The 15249-nt window shown below is 50.7% G+C and overlaps 1 protein-coding gene across 2 annotated transcripts in view; it reads left to right on the top strand.

Moving 5' to 3' along the window:
- Window positions 1-11598: 11598 nt before the first annotated feature.
- col5a1 (procollagen, type V, alpha 1) overlaps window positions 11599-15249 on the top strand; it is a 357252-nt gene continuing 353601 nt past the window's right edge. Inside the window, exon 1 of one of the 2 annotated variants that reach the window (XM_078550223.1) lies at window positions 11599-11941. In XM_078550223.1, coding sequence (XP_078406349.1) covers window positions 11848-11941 — 94 coding nt within the window. In that variant the 5' untranslated portion in view covers window positions 11599-11847. The remainder of the gene's footprint in view (window positions 11942-15249) is intronic. The other variant, XM_078550222.1, reaches the window with a different exon arrangement.

Genomic DNA, 15249 nt, shown 5'->3' with positions numbered 1-15249 from the left:
TCAAGACTCTCTCACATAGAGGTAGCCCGCGCTATTCAGCTATTGGATGTTAAGATCAGGTGACCTTGCATTACACCACTTGTCTTAAAGGTAAATTACATAGCAGATTGCTACATGCACATGCCTCTAAACCTCATATTTAATCTTGTTTCTTTAGCCCCTCATCCTAGACCTCCCACCAATGGAAATGATCAACTTCAATCGAAACTGTACCAGCCCTGCGATTGTATGATGGGATCAGTGTAGAGGGAGCTTTACTCTGTATCTAACCCCGTGCTGTACCTGTCCTGGGAGTGTTTGATGGGGACAGTGTAGGGGGAGCTTTACTCTGTATCTAACCCCGTGCTGTACCTGTCCTGGGAGTGTTTGATGGGATCAGTGTAGAGGGAGCTTTACTCTGTATCTAACCCCGTGCTGTACCTGTCCTGGAAGTGTTTGATGGGGACAGTGTAGGGGGAGCTTTACTCTGTATCTAACCCCGTGCTGTACCTGTCCTGGGAGTGTTTGATGGGGACAGTGTATAGGGAGCTTTACTCTGTATCTAACCCCGTGCTGTACCTTCCTTGGGTGTGTTTGATGGGGACAGTGTGCACACAGTTTGTCACTGAGCTAATAACTTGTGAAGTTAGTGGGAAAGCAAAGAGGGATTTGCTGCCGGGTTATAAACAAACTGAAAGCCTCCACTCTGCTGTTGGGCAATGGGAAAATGTTTATAAACAAATTGAGAAAATGTATCCTTTCACTCAGCGTAGGCGCCCTTACCTTGGCACCGAGCACAGAGTCTGAACACAGGCTGGGACTCTTTAATACACTGGAAATCCTTCATTAATGACCTGGGACTAATTTGTCAATTTTCGACCATCCAAGGAAAGAACAGGGAAAGCTCTTTTTCATGGAATAACGTTCACTTCCCTTCTCCTCTCAAAGAACATTCCAGGCTTCGAGAGCATGGAAGCAGTTGGAGGACAGGGATTAGTTAAACTGATTATAATGTGTTCACTAAATTCAAAAGAAATATCCTGAATTAAATGTGATCTGACCTCTGACCCTTTCTGTATCTCAACTGTCTCTCTCTGTCTCTGTCTTTCTGTCTTTCACTCTGCCTGTCTCACTCACTCATTATCACTCAGCCTCCCTCTGCCTCTATCATTCACTCTCCCTTTCGTTCTCTCTCTCTCTCTCTCTATTTGTCACACTTTCTTTCTCTGTCTTTCTCTATTTCTCTCTTTCCCTCCTTTCTTCCCTCCCTCCTACCCTCCATCTGACTGTCTCTCCAAAATCTGCTACTTAAAATTCACCAATTTTTATCAATTGTGACCATTTGTGTATGTAATGAGTTTGTGTTTAAACAGGAAACAAGATGAGCTGTGCATATTTATCTGATTGGTGAAGTTCCAGTGATTTTCAAACCCATTAGCTTTTAATTTGTTTCTTGACTGAGCTGGAAACCTAGAGTTCACCAAGAGTGAGGCTGGGGTGGGGGGGGGCGTGCGGGGTCGTGGGTTGATGTGGGGGAGGAGGGGGTGTGGAGGAGGTGGGGGGCATGGGTGGGGCGATGTGGGGGAGGAGGGGAGGAGAGGGGTGGGGGTGTGGAGGAAGTGGGGTGCGTGGGTGGGGTGATGTGAGGTAGGAGGGGGGTTGGGGGTGTGGAGGAGGTGGGGGGCATGGGTGGGGTGATGTGGGGGAGGAGGGGCAGGTGAGGGTGTGGTTGAACAGCACATGAAGTTACCCAAGTGTGAGCTGCGATTGAGTTGTGATTCAGTTAGGAGTGAGCTGGATGAAGTTGTGAGGGAGTTGGGATTGAGCTGGGATTGAGCTGGGAGTGAGTTAGGAGTGAGGTGGGGGTGAGTTGGGGAAACATCAGGGGAATGAGCTCACAGGAGTTAGTACGTCTCATGGAATAATCTGAATGTAACCCCACAGGAAGGGGTCTCTCACCCTTCCCCCGGTCTCAGTGTAACCCCACAGTGGTTGGGGGTGGTGGGGGTGGGTCAATTTAAAATGCATTTGATCCCTCATTCAATCAGAGGAATTCCTGATCTCGCTGGTTCCCAAGCTCCCTGAGGGCTTATTGCAGCCAAGAGTCGGATTGTGATTCACCTGCAAGGCCCCATTAGCCTGTGACACACGAACCTGGGAGGAAGTGAATTAGGGGCGAGAGTGGGATTGGAGGAAAATTAGAGCTCAAGGGAAATGGTGCCAAGGTTAAGGAATGTGAAGAGTTGGGGGAGGGAAATGGAGGTAATGCAACCAAACAAGGTTTGTTTCTGGGGTGAGGGGTTTGGAGAGGTTCCCACGAGGGGGTCCTGCCCTTCCGAGCTGACCCAGAAACTAAACAAACAATCAGAACCACTTCCTGTCCATGGACTCACTCCACCCTCACTCCGGCCTCCCTCCAAACCCACTCCAGCCTCATTCCGGCCTCACTCCGACCACACTCTGCCCTCACTCCGGCCTCACTCCGACCTCACTCCACCCTCACTCCGGCCTCCCTCCAAAACCACTCCAGCCTCACTCCGGCCTCACTCCGACCACACTCTGCCCTCACTCCGGCCTCACTCCGACCTCACTCCACCCTCACTCCAGCCTCACTCCACCCTCCCTCCAAACCCACTCCAGCCTCACTCCAGCCTCACTCCAGCCTCACTCTGTCCTCACTCTGTCCTCACTGTGGCCTCACTCTGGCCTCATTCTGGCCTCACTCTGGCCTCACTCCGACCTCACTCCACCCTCCCTCCAAATCCACTCTGACCTCACTCTAACCTCACTTCGCCGTCACTCCAACCACACTCCGACCTCACACCAGCCTCACTCTGGCCTCACTCCGACCAAACTCCGACCTCACACCAGCCTCACTCCGACCACACTCCGACCTCACACCAGCCTCACTCTGGCCTCACTCTGCCCTCACTCCGGCCTCACTCCAGCCTCACTCCAACCTCACTCAGGTCTCACTCAGGTCTCACTCCGGCCTCACTCTGACCTCATTCCACCCTCCCTCCAAACCCACTCTGCCCTCACACCGGCCTCACTCTGACCTCCCTCCAAACCCACTCCGACCTCACTCTGCCCTCAATCCGGCCTCACTCCGACCTCATTCCACCCTCCCTCCAAACCCACTCCATCCTCACTCCAACCTCACTCAACCCTCCCTCCAAACCCACTCTGACCTCACTCTAACCTCACTTTGCCGTCACTCCAACCACACTCCGACCTCACACCAGCCTCACTCCAGCCTCACTCCGACCTCACTCCGGTCTCACTCCGGCCTCACTCTGACCTCATTCCACCCTCCCTCCAAACCTACTCTGCCCTCACTCCGGCCTCACTCTGACCTCACTCCACCCTCCCTCCAAACCCACTCTGCCCTCACTCCGGCCTCACTCTGACCTCACTCCACCCTCCCTCCAAACCCACTCTGCCCTCAGTCCAGCCTCACTCTGACCTCACTCTGCCCTCACTCCGGCCTCACTCTGACCTCACTCCACCCTCCCTCGAAACCCACTCCGCCATCACTCCAGCCTCACTCCGACCTCACTCCACCCTCCCTCCAAACCCACTCTGCCCTCACTCCAGCCTCACTCCACCCTCCCTCCAAACCCACTCCAGCCTCACTCCGACCTCACTCCGGTCTCAATCTGGCCTCACTCCGACCTCACTCCACCCTCCCTCCAACCCCACACCAGCCTCACTCCAGCCTCACTCTGACCTCACTCTGGCCTCACTCTGCCCTCACTCTGCCCTCACTCCGGCCTCACTCCGACCTCACTCCACCCTCCCTCCAACCCCACACCAGCCTCACTCCACCCTCACTTCGCACTCACTCCAGCCTCACTCCAACCCCACACCAGCATCATTCCGCTCTAACTCCAACCTCACTTGGCCTCACTCCGCCTTCACCCCGACCTCACTCTGGCCTCGCAGCCACCTGGCAGTGGAAAGTTTGGCCTTGATCATTGTTCAGGAGCAGTTTGGCAGGAAGAAAGATGAGTAATTGTTCCTGGTCTGAAACCCCTTGCACACTCTGATCCTGTGAAGCCAACGTTCCTGTACCCAGCTCACAGGCTGGATGATCACGTGTGTCACCACTTCCTGGAACTGAGACTTTGAAGTATGACAATGGCACCCTCTAGAGAAACAGATGGTTATTTACATCAGTGTTCAACTAACCCTGACCTCAGATCAGCTCAGACAGATTCCATTCGCTCACAGAATAGGTACCATCTTCCTTTGTCACTGTCAGCTTTGTACCCCACTCTCCTGAAGGTACTGACTCTCACTGGGGTACAGGGTCCCCCTCCTCTCCTGAAGGTGCTGACTCTCACTGGGGTACGGGGTCCCCCTCCTCTCCTGAAGGCGCTGACTCTCACTGGGATACAGGTCCCCCTCCTCTCCTGAAGGTGCTGAGTGACACTGGGGTGGCTGCTGAGGGGTTGCAGAGATTAATTTGTGTCCCCCAGTGCAACGAGAGCAAAAATCATATTCTGAGCTTTAAACTGGCCTTCAACTGGATTAATTAGAGGTTCATAGCCTCAGTCTGAAATATGTCAATGTGTAAAGGCCCCGATGGACAGAGTCTGGGGAATGTGCACTGGACCATCCGGGGGAGGAGGGGCTGGTGTCCCCTAATAATTCATAAGAAATAGGAGCAGCAGTAGGCCATTCAGCCCATCGAGCCTGCCTGCCGTTTAACATGATCATGGCTGATCTTTGACTTCAACTTCGTTTCCCCGCCCGCTTCCCATGTCCCTTAATTCCCTGAGTGCAAAACTCTGTCTATCCCAGCCTGAAATGTGTTCACCGATGGAGCATCCACAACCCTCTCGGGTAGAGAACTCCAACGATTCACTACCCTTTGAGTGAAGTAATTTCTCCTCATCTCAGCCCTAAGTGATCGGCCCCCTTACCCTGAGACTGAGCCCCCGTGTTTTAGATTCCCCGACCCATTCTCTCAGCCTCCACCCTGTCAAACCCCCTCAGAACCGTCTGCTTCAGTCAGGTGGCACCAGGTGGGCTGAGTTGCTGTGTCAGTGATGGCAGGGACATGTTGGTCAAACCTCACTGACACTGACTGGAATAAAAGTTATTTTATTCCTAATCAACTTGATTTTGAACAAAGACAGAAAACTCCCTGCAGGAACAAACCATCTGAAATGTCTGGGGGAGAGAGAGAGGGAGGGGAAAGAGAGGGAGAGATGGAGGGAGAGGGAGAGAACAAGAGAGAGGAGGAGAGATGGGGAGGGAGTGGGGTAAAGAGGGGGAGAGAGAAGGAGATGGGGAGATGGAGAGAGACATAGAGGGAGAGAAAGGAAGGCAGGGGGGAGACAGGGACCGAGGGAGCGAGAGGCAGAGAGGAAAAGAGGGACAGAGGGAGATGGAGAGAGGAGAGGGGGGAAGCGTGGGAGAGAGGGTGAGAGACAGAGGAGGAGAGAGGGGGAGAGAGGGAGAGATGGAGATGGGGAGAGGGAGAGGGGGAGAGGGAGAGGCAGAGAGAGGGGAAGAGAGTGAGAGTGAAAGGGAGTGAGAGCAAGAGAGAGAGAGAGAATGGGAGAGGGAGAGATTGGGGAGAGGGGGGAGAGTGGGATGGAGAAGGTGAGAGAGGGAGAGCAGAAGAGAGATCGAGAGAGAGAGAATGGGAGAGGGAGAAAATGAAGGGCAAAGGGGAATGGAGGAGGGGTAGAGGAGGAGAGGGTCAAGAGGATCCTGTGTGGGATGTGTGTGGAATTCCTCATTCACTGCAGACCGGCTCTTGGTGAACTCTGATTACTCTGCAGACACTACAGGAATGTGCGTGTGTGTAAAACTCCAGCTGTGGCTTTTCCCAGCTTCTGCCAGATGCCTGGAATGCCTTTATTACAGATGTTGCAGCATCTCGAATGAGATAAATTTCAATGTGGCTTTAGTTGGCAGATGGTGTCACTGGCTGGAGGGTCAGGGGGTGGGGTGTCAGGGGGTGGGTGAGGGTGGGGTGTCGGAGGGTGGGGTATCAAGGGATGGGGTGTCAGGGGGTGTCGGGGGTGTTGGGGGTGGGGAGTCAGGGGGTGTCAGGGGGTGGGGGGTGGGGTGTTGGGGGGTGGGGTGTCAGGGGGTGGGGGGGTGGGGGTGTCAGGGGGTGTCAGGGGGTGGGGGTGTCGGGGGGTGGGGTGTCAGGGGTTGGGGTATCAGGGGATGGGGTGTCAAGGGGTGGGGGGGTGGGGTGTCGGGGATGTCGGGGGTGTCGGGGGTGGGGTGTCGGGGGTGTCAGGGGTGGGGAGTCAGGGGGTGTCGGGGGTGAGGTGTCAGGGGGTGTCGGGGGTGGGGAGTCAGGGGGTGTCGGGGGTGGGGAGTCAGGGGGTGTCGGGGGTGGGGAGTCAGGGGGTGTCGGGGGTGGGGAGTCAGGGGGTGTCGGGGCTGGGGTGTCAGGGGGTGTCGGGGGTGGGGTGTCAGGCGTGGTTCTCCCACACAGAATTATAGAATAGTATGAAGCATGCCATTCGGTCCATCGTTCTGTACCAGCTCTTTGAAGGAGCTGTACAATTATTCAGTGCTCCCCTTGCTCTTTCCCCACTGCCTTCTAGATTTTTGCTTTTAAGTCCATTACACACCCGCCCATTACGAACCCGCCTATTTTACAGCCGCCTGTAAAATACCTGTCTGTTACACAACCATCTAATACTCACACTCCCATTACAAACTTGCTCATTATACACACGTCTGTTATACACCTCCCCATTACAAGCTCAGCCATTCTACACCACTCACTAAGCACCCGACAATAATAAGCCCGTCTGTTATACACCCACCCATTACACATCTGCCCGTTACACACCTGCCCATTACACACCTGCCCAGTGCACACCTGCCCATTATACACTGGCTTGTCACACACCTTCCCATTACGCATTTGCCTGTTACACAACTGCTCATTGTACAACTGCCTGTTAGACATCCAACTGTTACACCCCTGCTTGTTACACAGCCAACTGTTACACACCCGCCTGTTACACACCCGCCTGTTACACAGCCGACTGTTACACACATGTCCATTGTACACACACCTGTTATATACCCGGCCCTTTATATACCCTGCCCATTACATACCGCCATTACATACCCCAGTCGTTACATACCCAACCCGTTACATACCCCAGCCGTTACATACCCAACCCGTTACATAACCCGGCCATTGCAGATCCATCAAATTTGACATTCCCTTGATTTGAAGTTATATTTACCCCACGGAATGAATCACAGCTTACTAAGGCAGTCTGGGCTAAACCAGCTCCACCACAACTGGAAATTACTGAAGCTAAAATTCATCTTAAACAGGGAGAAACTGGGAGAGGTTCTTCACTGAAAACCACAGGAAGAAATGAATCTTCAAAGTGGAGCAGCCTCACTCAATCCACCAGTGTTTGCTGAACAAAACTGCTGGAGAGAGTTTTACTCTGTATCTAACCCTGTGCTGTACCTGTCCTGGGAGTGTTTGAGGGGGACAGTGTAGAGGGAGCTTTACTCTGTATCTAACCCTGTGCTGTACCTGTCCTGGGAGTGTTTGATGGGGACAGTGTAGAGGGAGCTTTATTCTGTATCTAATCCCGTGCTGTACCTGTCCTGGGAGTGTTTGATGGGGACAGTGTAGAGGGAGCTTTACCCTGTATCTAACCCCGTGCTGTACCTGCCCTGGGAGTGTTTGATGGGGACAGTGTAGAGGGAGCTTTGCTCTGTATCTAACCCCGTGCTGTACCTGTCCTGGGAGTGTTTGATGGGGATAGTGTAGAGGGAACTTTACTCTGTATCTAACCCTGTGCTGTACCTGTCCTGGGAGTGTTTGATGGGGACAGTGTAGAGGGAGCTTTACTCTGTATCTAATCCCGTGCTGTACCTGTCCTGGAAGTGTTTGATGGGGATAGTGTAGAGGGAACTTTACTCTGTATCTAACCCCGTGCTGTACCTGTCCTGGGAGTGTTTGATGGGGATAGTGTAGAGGGAACTTTACTCTGTATCTAACCCCATGTCCTTTGAACCAAACTCTGTTGCAGGAATTGATTTTCTTTGTTTCCCATAACAGCTCAGGAAATATTTTGATGTGAAAATTGCTGCTACTCTTTTTCCAATTATTGAACTTTTCCGTTCCTCATCATCATCCTTCACCCTCGCCAGTGTTGAGCAGCTATGCCAATAACCTGCTGGCCTTACTAAAACAACATAATATAAAAGCCAAATGCTGCGGATGCTGGAAATCTGAAACAAAAACAGAAAATGCTGGAAAAACTCAGCAGGTCTAACAGCATCTGTGGAGAGAGAAACATTTTGAGTCCGTTTGACTCTTCTTCAGAGCTGAAGAGAAGTGGAAATGTGATGAAATTTATACTGTTTAAGGGGATGGGGCACGTGAAGCTGGATAGAAGGCCAGCGATAGGTGGGCACAAAGCAGGGATTGACAATGATGTCATGGACTAAAGGACAAAGGGAGTGTTAATGGTAGTGGTAAAGGCTGAAGGAGATGCTGATAGTGGCATAAAGGTAAGAAAGCAGAAAGTGATAATAGCAGGACAAGGATCAACACTCTGAACAAAACATGAACAAGTAACAGATGGCTCCTTTGGGTGTGGGGTGGGATAGTTGAGGACAAAAGGATAGAAAATGGGATAGACGGGGGATAAGAAAAGGGGATAAAACCATGGACAAATGAATAAAAATAAAAATAAGTGGATAAAAAATAAAAATTAATCTAAGAAAAAGCGGATTAAAAAAAGGGTGAGGATGGAGGAGAGAGTTAATGGTCTGAAGTTGTTGAACTCAATGTTAAGTCCGGAAGGCTGCAAAGTGCCTAATCGGAAGATGAGGTGCTGTTCCTCCAGTTTGCGTTGAGCTTCACTGGGACATTGCAGCAGGCCAAGGACGGACATGTGGGCATGAGAGCAGGGTGGTGTGTTGAAATGGCAAATGACAGGGAGGTCTGGGTCATGCTTGCGGACAGATCGAATGTGTTCCGCAAAGCGGTCACCCAGTCTGTGTTTGGTCTCTCCAATGTAGAGGAAACTGCATTGGGCGCAGCGAATGCAGTAGACTAAATTGAAGGAAGTGCAAGCGAAATGCTGCTTCACCTGAAAGGAGTGTTTGGGGCCTTGGAGGGAGGAGGTAAAGGGGCAGGGTGTTGCACTTTCTGCGATTGCATGGGAAGGTGCTGTGGGAAGGGGATGTAGTGTTGGGGGTGATGGAGGGGTGGACCAGGTTGTCCCGGAGGGAATGGTCCCTATGGAATGCAGACAGGGGAAGATGCGTTTGGTGGTGGCATCATGCTGGAGCTGGTAGAGGATTTCCAGCATTTTCTGTTTCTGATCTTACCAGTACATTGTGTTTGTTCTGACGTCCTGTGTGCCTGCCTGCTCTGGGCGGACGGGGGGTTCCAAAGGTGGGGCTCCTCCACTTCAGAGCCACTTCCCTCAGGAACTGTGGGCCCTCATTGACTGTAAGTAAATAGAGTAACTGACTGGAATGTTGGCAGCTGGCGACTGTGGGCCAAATGGAGGAGAGCTGCAGTCTGCAATGTGGGGTGCAAGACTGATGTGTTTTATTTGTTCACAGAATGTGGGCGCCGCTGGCTGGGCCAGCATTTATTGCCCATCCCTAGTTGCCCTTGAGAAGGTGGTGGTGAGCTGCTTTCTTGAACCGCTGCAGTCCATGTGGTGTAGGTACACCCACAGTGCTGTTAGGGAGGGAGTTCCAGGATTTTGACCCAGTGACAGTGAAGAAACGGTGATATATTTCCAAGTCAGGATGGTGAGTGGCTTGGAGGGGAACTTCCAGGTGGTGGTGTTCCCATGTGTTTGCTGCCCTTGTCCTTCTACATGGCAGCGGTCGTGGGTTTGGAAGCTGCTGTCGAAGGAGTCTTAGTGAATTCCTGCAGTACATCTTGTAGATGGTACACATTGCTGCTACTGTGCGTCAGTGGTGGAGGGAGTGAATGTTTATGGATGGGGTGCTAATCAAGCGGGCTGCTTTGTCCTGGATGGTGTCAAGCTTCTTGAGTGTTGTGAGAGCTACATTGATCCAGGCAAGTGGGGAGTATTCCATCACACTCCTGACTTGTGCCTTGTAGATGGTGAACAGGCTTTGGGGAGTCAGGGGGTGAGTTACTTGCCGCAGGATTCCCGGCCTCTGACCTGCTCTTGTAGCCACAGTATTTATATGGCTAGTCCAGTATAGTTTCTGGTCAATGGTAACCCCAGAATGTTGATGGAGCAGGAATCAGTGATGGTAATGCCATTGAATGTCAGGGGGCAATAGTTAAATTGAGGGATAAATATTGGCCTCAGGACAATAGGGAGAACTCCCCCCTTGCTCTTCTATGAAATAGTGGTTGTGGGATCTTTTACGTCCACCGGACAGAACAGCGAGGGCTATGGTTTAATATCTAACCTGAAAGACTGACCCTGTGACAGCGTGGCACTCCCTCAGTACTGACCCTGTGACAGTGCGGCACTCCCTCAGTACTGACCCTGTGACAGTGCAGCACTCCCTCAGTACTGGCCCTGTGACAGTGCAGCACTCCCTCAGTACTGGCCCTGTGACAGTGCGGCACTCCCTCAGTACTGGCCCTGTGACAGTGCGGTACTCCCTCTGTACTGTCCCACCAACAGTGCGGCACTCCCTCTGTACTGTCCCACCGACAGTGCAGCACTCCTCTGTACTGTCCCACCGACAGTGCAGCACTCCCTCTGTACTGTCCCACCGACAGTGCGGCACTCCCTCTGTACTGTCCCACCGACAGTGCAGCACTCCCTCAGTACTGACCCTCTGACAGTGCGGCACTCCCTCAGTACTGGCCCTGTGACAGTGCGGCACTCCCTCTGTACTGTCCCACTGACAGTGCAGCACTTCCTCTGTACTGTCCCACCGACAGTGCACCACTCCCTCTGTACTGTCCTACCAACTGTGCAGTACTCCCTCAGCACTGACCCTCTGACAGTGCATCACTCCCTCTGTAGTGTCCCACCGACTGTGCAGCACTTCATCATCACTGACCCTCTGACAGTGCAGCACTCCCTCAGTACTGACCCTGTGACAGTGCAGCACTCCCTCAGTACTGGCCCTGTGACAGTGCAGCACTCCCTCTGTACTGTCCCACTAACAGTGCAGCACTCCCTCTGTACTCTCCCACCGACAGTGCAGCACTCCCTCAGTACTGGCCCTGTGACAGTGCAGCACTCCCTCAGTACTGGCCCTGTGACAGTGCGGCACTCCCTCTGTACTGACCCTCCGACAGTGCAGCACTCCCTCATTACTGACCCTCTGACAGTGCAGCACTCCCTCAGCACTGACCCTCTGACAGTGCAGCACTCCCTCAGCACTGGCCCTCTGACAGCTCAGCAGTCCCTCAGGTCCTGTGTTTGGGATGTATTCATTTGGTAATGTATTGCAGTTTAAAGTTACCGCCAAGACTCTGGTTGGTTAAGAGAAATAAAACAAAGTTAGAAATTGCTGCAGTCTGTTCCCTATCTGTGTCTAAAGCCTCCCCCTATTCTCTGTGCCCAATAAGTGTCGGGGTTGTTCTGGGCGGTGTCAGACCACTGAGTTTGAGTGGGCAGTGAGTGAGTGAGAGGGGAGGGGGGGAACTCCCAAATCACCAGATCTCTTGCTTTTTTTTTGCAGAATTGTTCAGCTGCAGGAGGATCAGGGTTTCTGTCAGTCGGGAAGGACACATTGCTGAGGCCGGGAGAGGCGGCGAGACCTGGGGCTGAGATACCAGAAAGAAAGGAAACTCCTTATGGCTTCATAGATTTTCGCCCCATCATTGAATTTGCTGATTCCCAAATTGTGTAACTTTATTTTGTAAAGCAGCTAGTTGCAGGAGTTTTCAGGATGGACAGTCGGAGTCGGTGGAGGAGGAAGAGATTTTGGGATTCTGTTCTAATATTACAATTTATTCTTTCATTAATAACTTATGGTAGTGCAGGTAAGTGTGAATTGTTACTGCATCAGAACCGCTGTCATCGGGAGTTCAATGACTGCAAACTTCTAAAAATGAACTTAAGCTAACTGTGCCATTAGTTTGGAGTGTGGGAGTGAACTGGATTCTGCAAGTAATTTTCCATTTTTCCCTCCTCCTCCCCCGCTTTGCAGATTACACGGAGTTAACTCCAGAATCTGGAAAACATGACTTCGTTTAAAGTGACCACATTCCTTTTAAAGAAAGGCGGAGGGGGGGGAGGAAGAGGGGGGGGGGTGGTGAGGGGCGTCAGATTCCCCTGGGTCCCTGTTCAGACTCCGCTCTGACAGAGCAAACCCCAACCCCTCCACCAATCATATCTTCACAGAAACTTTGTCTCGTTTTTCTTTTGTTCTTTTTTTCAAAAATGGAAAACTCTCTTGGCTTTGGCGATTGTTCCCGGTTTGCAGAAGCAGTAAAAGCCACTCTGAGAACAAGGAGGTTTTAAACTACTTGAAACTTTTCTTCCTCTGTGCAAACTGAAACTTTTTTTTGTGTGCAGGGAGTGTTCGCTCCACCTAGCGCCAGTTCCCAGACACAATCCCTCCCATGTTCCAATGAAAATGAACAGTTCCAAAGCTGGACCTATCCCAGCATCTCCGCGGGATAGGACTGCATTTTCTAGGCTTGTCTTCACCTTTTTTTAAAAAAAAAATCCTAAAAAAAATACCCGGAAGAGATTGAGTATTTCTGAAGTGGGAGATTGTATCAAAGCAGTTTGAGGAGTGTGAGTTTGCTTTCTGACAGTGAATGCAGTGTGTTGATCTAAGTCCTGGTACATTCCGGCTCGCTTGGAGTCAGCTGTAGCCTGTGGGGATGTGGGTATGGTTTGATCACTGACTATGAGAATGGTGGATGGTAAATTACTGCTAAGGACAGTTCTGCCTGGCTGAAGTTGGATACACTAAGATGATGAGGTCCCCAGGGATGTTTTACATACGGGGAGTGAGGGAAATAATTCTTTCCTAATGTGGTATTGTCTGTTAGACGAAAGGTCATTTTTCTGATTCAGATTTCCATGGGGATTTGATTATGTTTGAGGTAATGAACGCCTTTGAAAGAGCAGCTGATAGGACCCAGTCTTAAATGAACAGTTAAAAGGGCGTTTAGTTTCAGAAAGTGAGTCTGTGTACGACTGTCCACAAGTGCCAGTTTCTTGTGTACTCAAACTTCATGTCTAACCTGCACTGTGTGAGGGACCTGCTACTGCACTGACACTCTGGGATTCCCCAGCTGGTTCTTCTGGTAAAGTGTAGTCACCAGGTGTGTCTCTGTGCCCAGACCTGGAGCCAGCCTCCCCCACCTCCTCAGCTCTGGTCACTGAACAAAATCTAGGAGGATTATACTCTGATCGGTTTGACCCCAGTGTTATAATAGCTGATACCGCCGTCCCTCCGAAGCTGCAGCTCAGCAACTGTCTGAACTTGCTTTTCACCAGGCAGAGAGTTTAAAAATAATGTTCATCCAGCTCCTGCTTTGGCAGGAATGAAAGGGTTAAGGATGGGGTGGGGGGAGGCTGAGCTGAAAGGTTAATTGGGGGCAGGACTGTAAAGGTTGAGTACAGCTGGAGTGAATGAGCTGTTTAAGTGTTGGTCATTGGGACTGAAAGGGTCAAACACAGGTGTCACGGGTTCAAATCGGAGCCATTGGCTGCTTAGCTCAGCTTATTTTCAGTGTCATAGACTAGGACGAAAATTCTGAGATGACCTCTTCAGTAACTGGTAACCAGCTGTTATTAGTTAATTGGGTAAGAAAAATTAATTGGGCAGATGTTTGACTGTAACCCATAGTAACTGGTCACTCGGGCTGTGTGACCTTGAATGGTCAATCCAGACCCACCATCTCCAAGGTGATGTGGACCCAAACCAGTGTGGGTATGGCATTGCAGGCTGGGACTGCTTCTCCAAAATGGGAGCCAGCTGTGAGAGATCAATTGACAAAAAACTCCTGATTTAGTCACATTGTCCCCAACTCCAAATTAAAAGTCTGCAAATTAATGCCAGCAAAATTATCAAATAAAAGTTTAACAAACTCGCAGAGTAATCCAGCGGGAGCTATCCCAGCTACTTGACAGCAGAAACATTTTATTAAGGATGCAGTGAAGAATAATCTGACTGGAACATGTTCATTTAATCTCCAACCACCAACAATGATTGCAGGACAGGAACACACTCTCAAAGAGGGCAAGGGGTCCATGACAAGAGATAGCGTTAAGAGTGCATCTCCCTATTAGAGGGGATTGTGAGCGTGAGACAGGACTGAGTGTCCCAGAGGCATTTGCAGAAACTGATCCTATTCAACAGACACAATGTTCTTGCTCCATGTGAGGAGAAGGATAAAGACTGTTCGTAGTTCAGCCAGAACATGGATCATGGTACCTTGGAACATGAGGAGGAGGCAGTAGCGGGAAAGTGTAATGTGGTAGTTGTAGGGAATTCAACAATTAGTACACCAGATAGAAGCCTTTGTAAGCGGCATCGAGAGTTCCACATGGTATGTTGCCTACCTGGTGTCGGGTAGAGGGACATCTCAAACTACCTCTAAAGGATATTGCAGAGGGAGGGCGATCCATGTTGGGACCATCAGCATAGAACAGTTAGGCAGGGGGTCCTGTTTGGAGATGGCCAGAAAGTAGGAGCTAAATTGAATACAGCACCTAAAGTGTTACCATGTTGAGATGATTATCCACGCTATGTGCAAATTGGCATTGGGATGAGCAGATTAGGGAGGTGAACACATGGCTGAAAGCGTGGTATGGGAAAGGAGGATTTCATTTGATGGGATATTGGCACAAGAATTGTGACTGTACTGTTGGGACAGCTCCACCTGAACCGGGTTGGGGCCAGGATCTTAGCAGAAAGGATAAATTGGGCAGGCACATGGACTAGTAAATGATAAGGAGGGCTAAGGTGGAAAAGGTAGTATTAATAATAATTCAAAAGCAAATGATAGGGAAGAGAGTAGAGCAATGGTCAGAAACTGTGGTTTAGGTAATACTGGGGAAAAAAAGGAAAACTAAAACATGTAAAGTGATTAAAATAGGAGAGATAAATTTTAAAAATGTGAGTAAAACATTGGAGAAGGGCACAGATTAGAGTGTGTGGTCCAGATAAGCAACCTATAAAAACGTGCAGAGTATAAGGAACAAATTGAATGAATTGCAGCTGCAAATTCAACTTGGAAGCTATGACATGATGATTGTGACATGGTCAGGGCTGGAAACTAAATATGTCAGTTTATAAAGTCTACAGGAAAGATAGGGAAAATGGTAGAGG

This window comes from Cetorhinus maximus, chromosome 10, assembly GCF_964194155.1.
Source record: "Cetorhinus maximus chromosome 10, sCetMax3.hap1.1, whole genome shotgun sequence".
NCBI classification, from domain to species: Eukaryota; Metazoa; Chordata; class Chondrichthyes; order Lamniformes; family Cetorhinidae; genus Cetorhinus; species Cetorhinus maximus.
The sequence above is the reverse complement of the archived record's forward strand: the minus strand, read 5'-3'. Positions and strand labels throughout refer to the sequence as shown.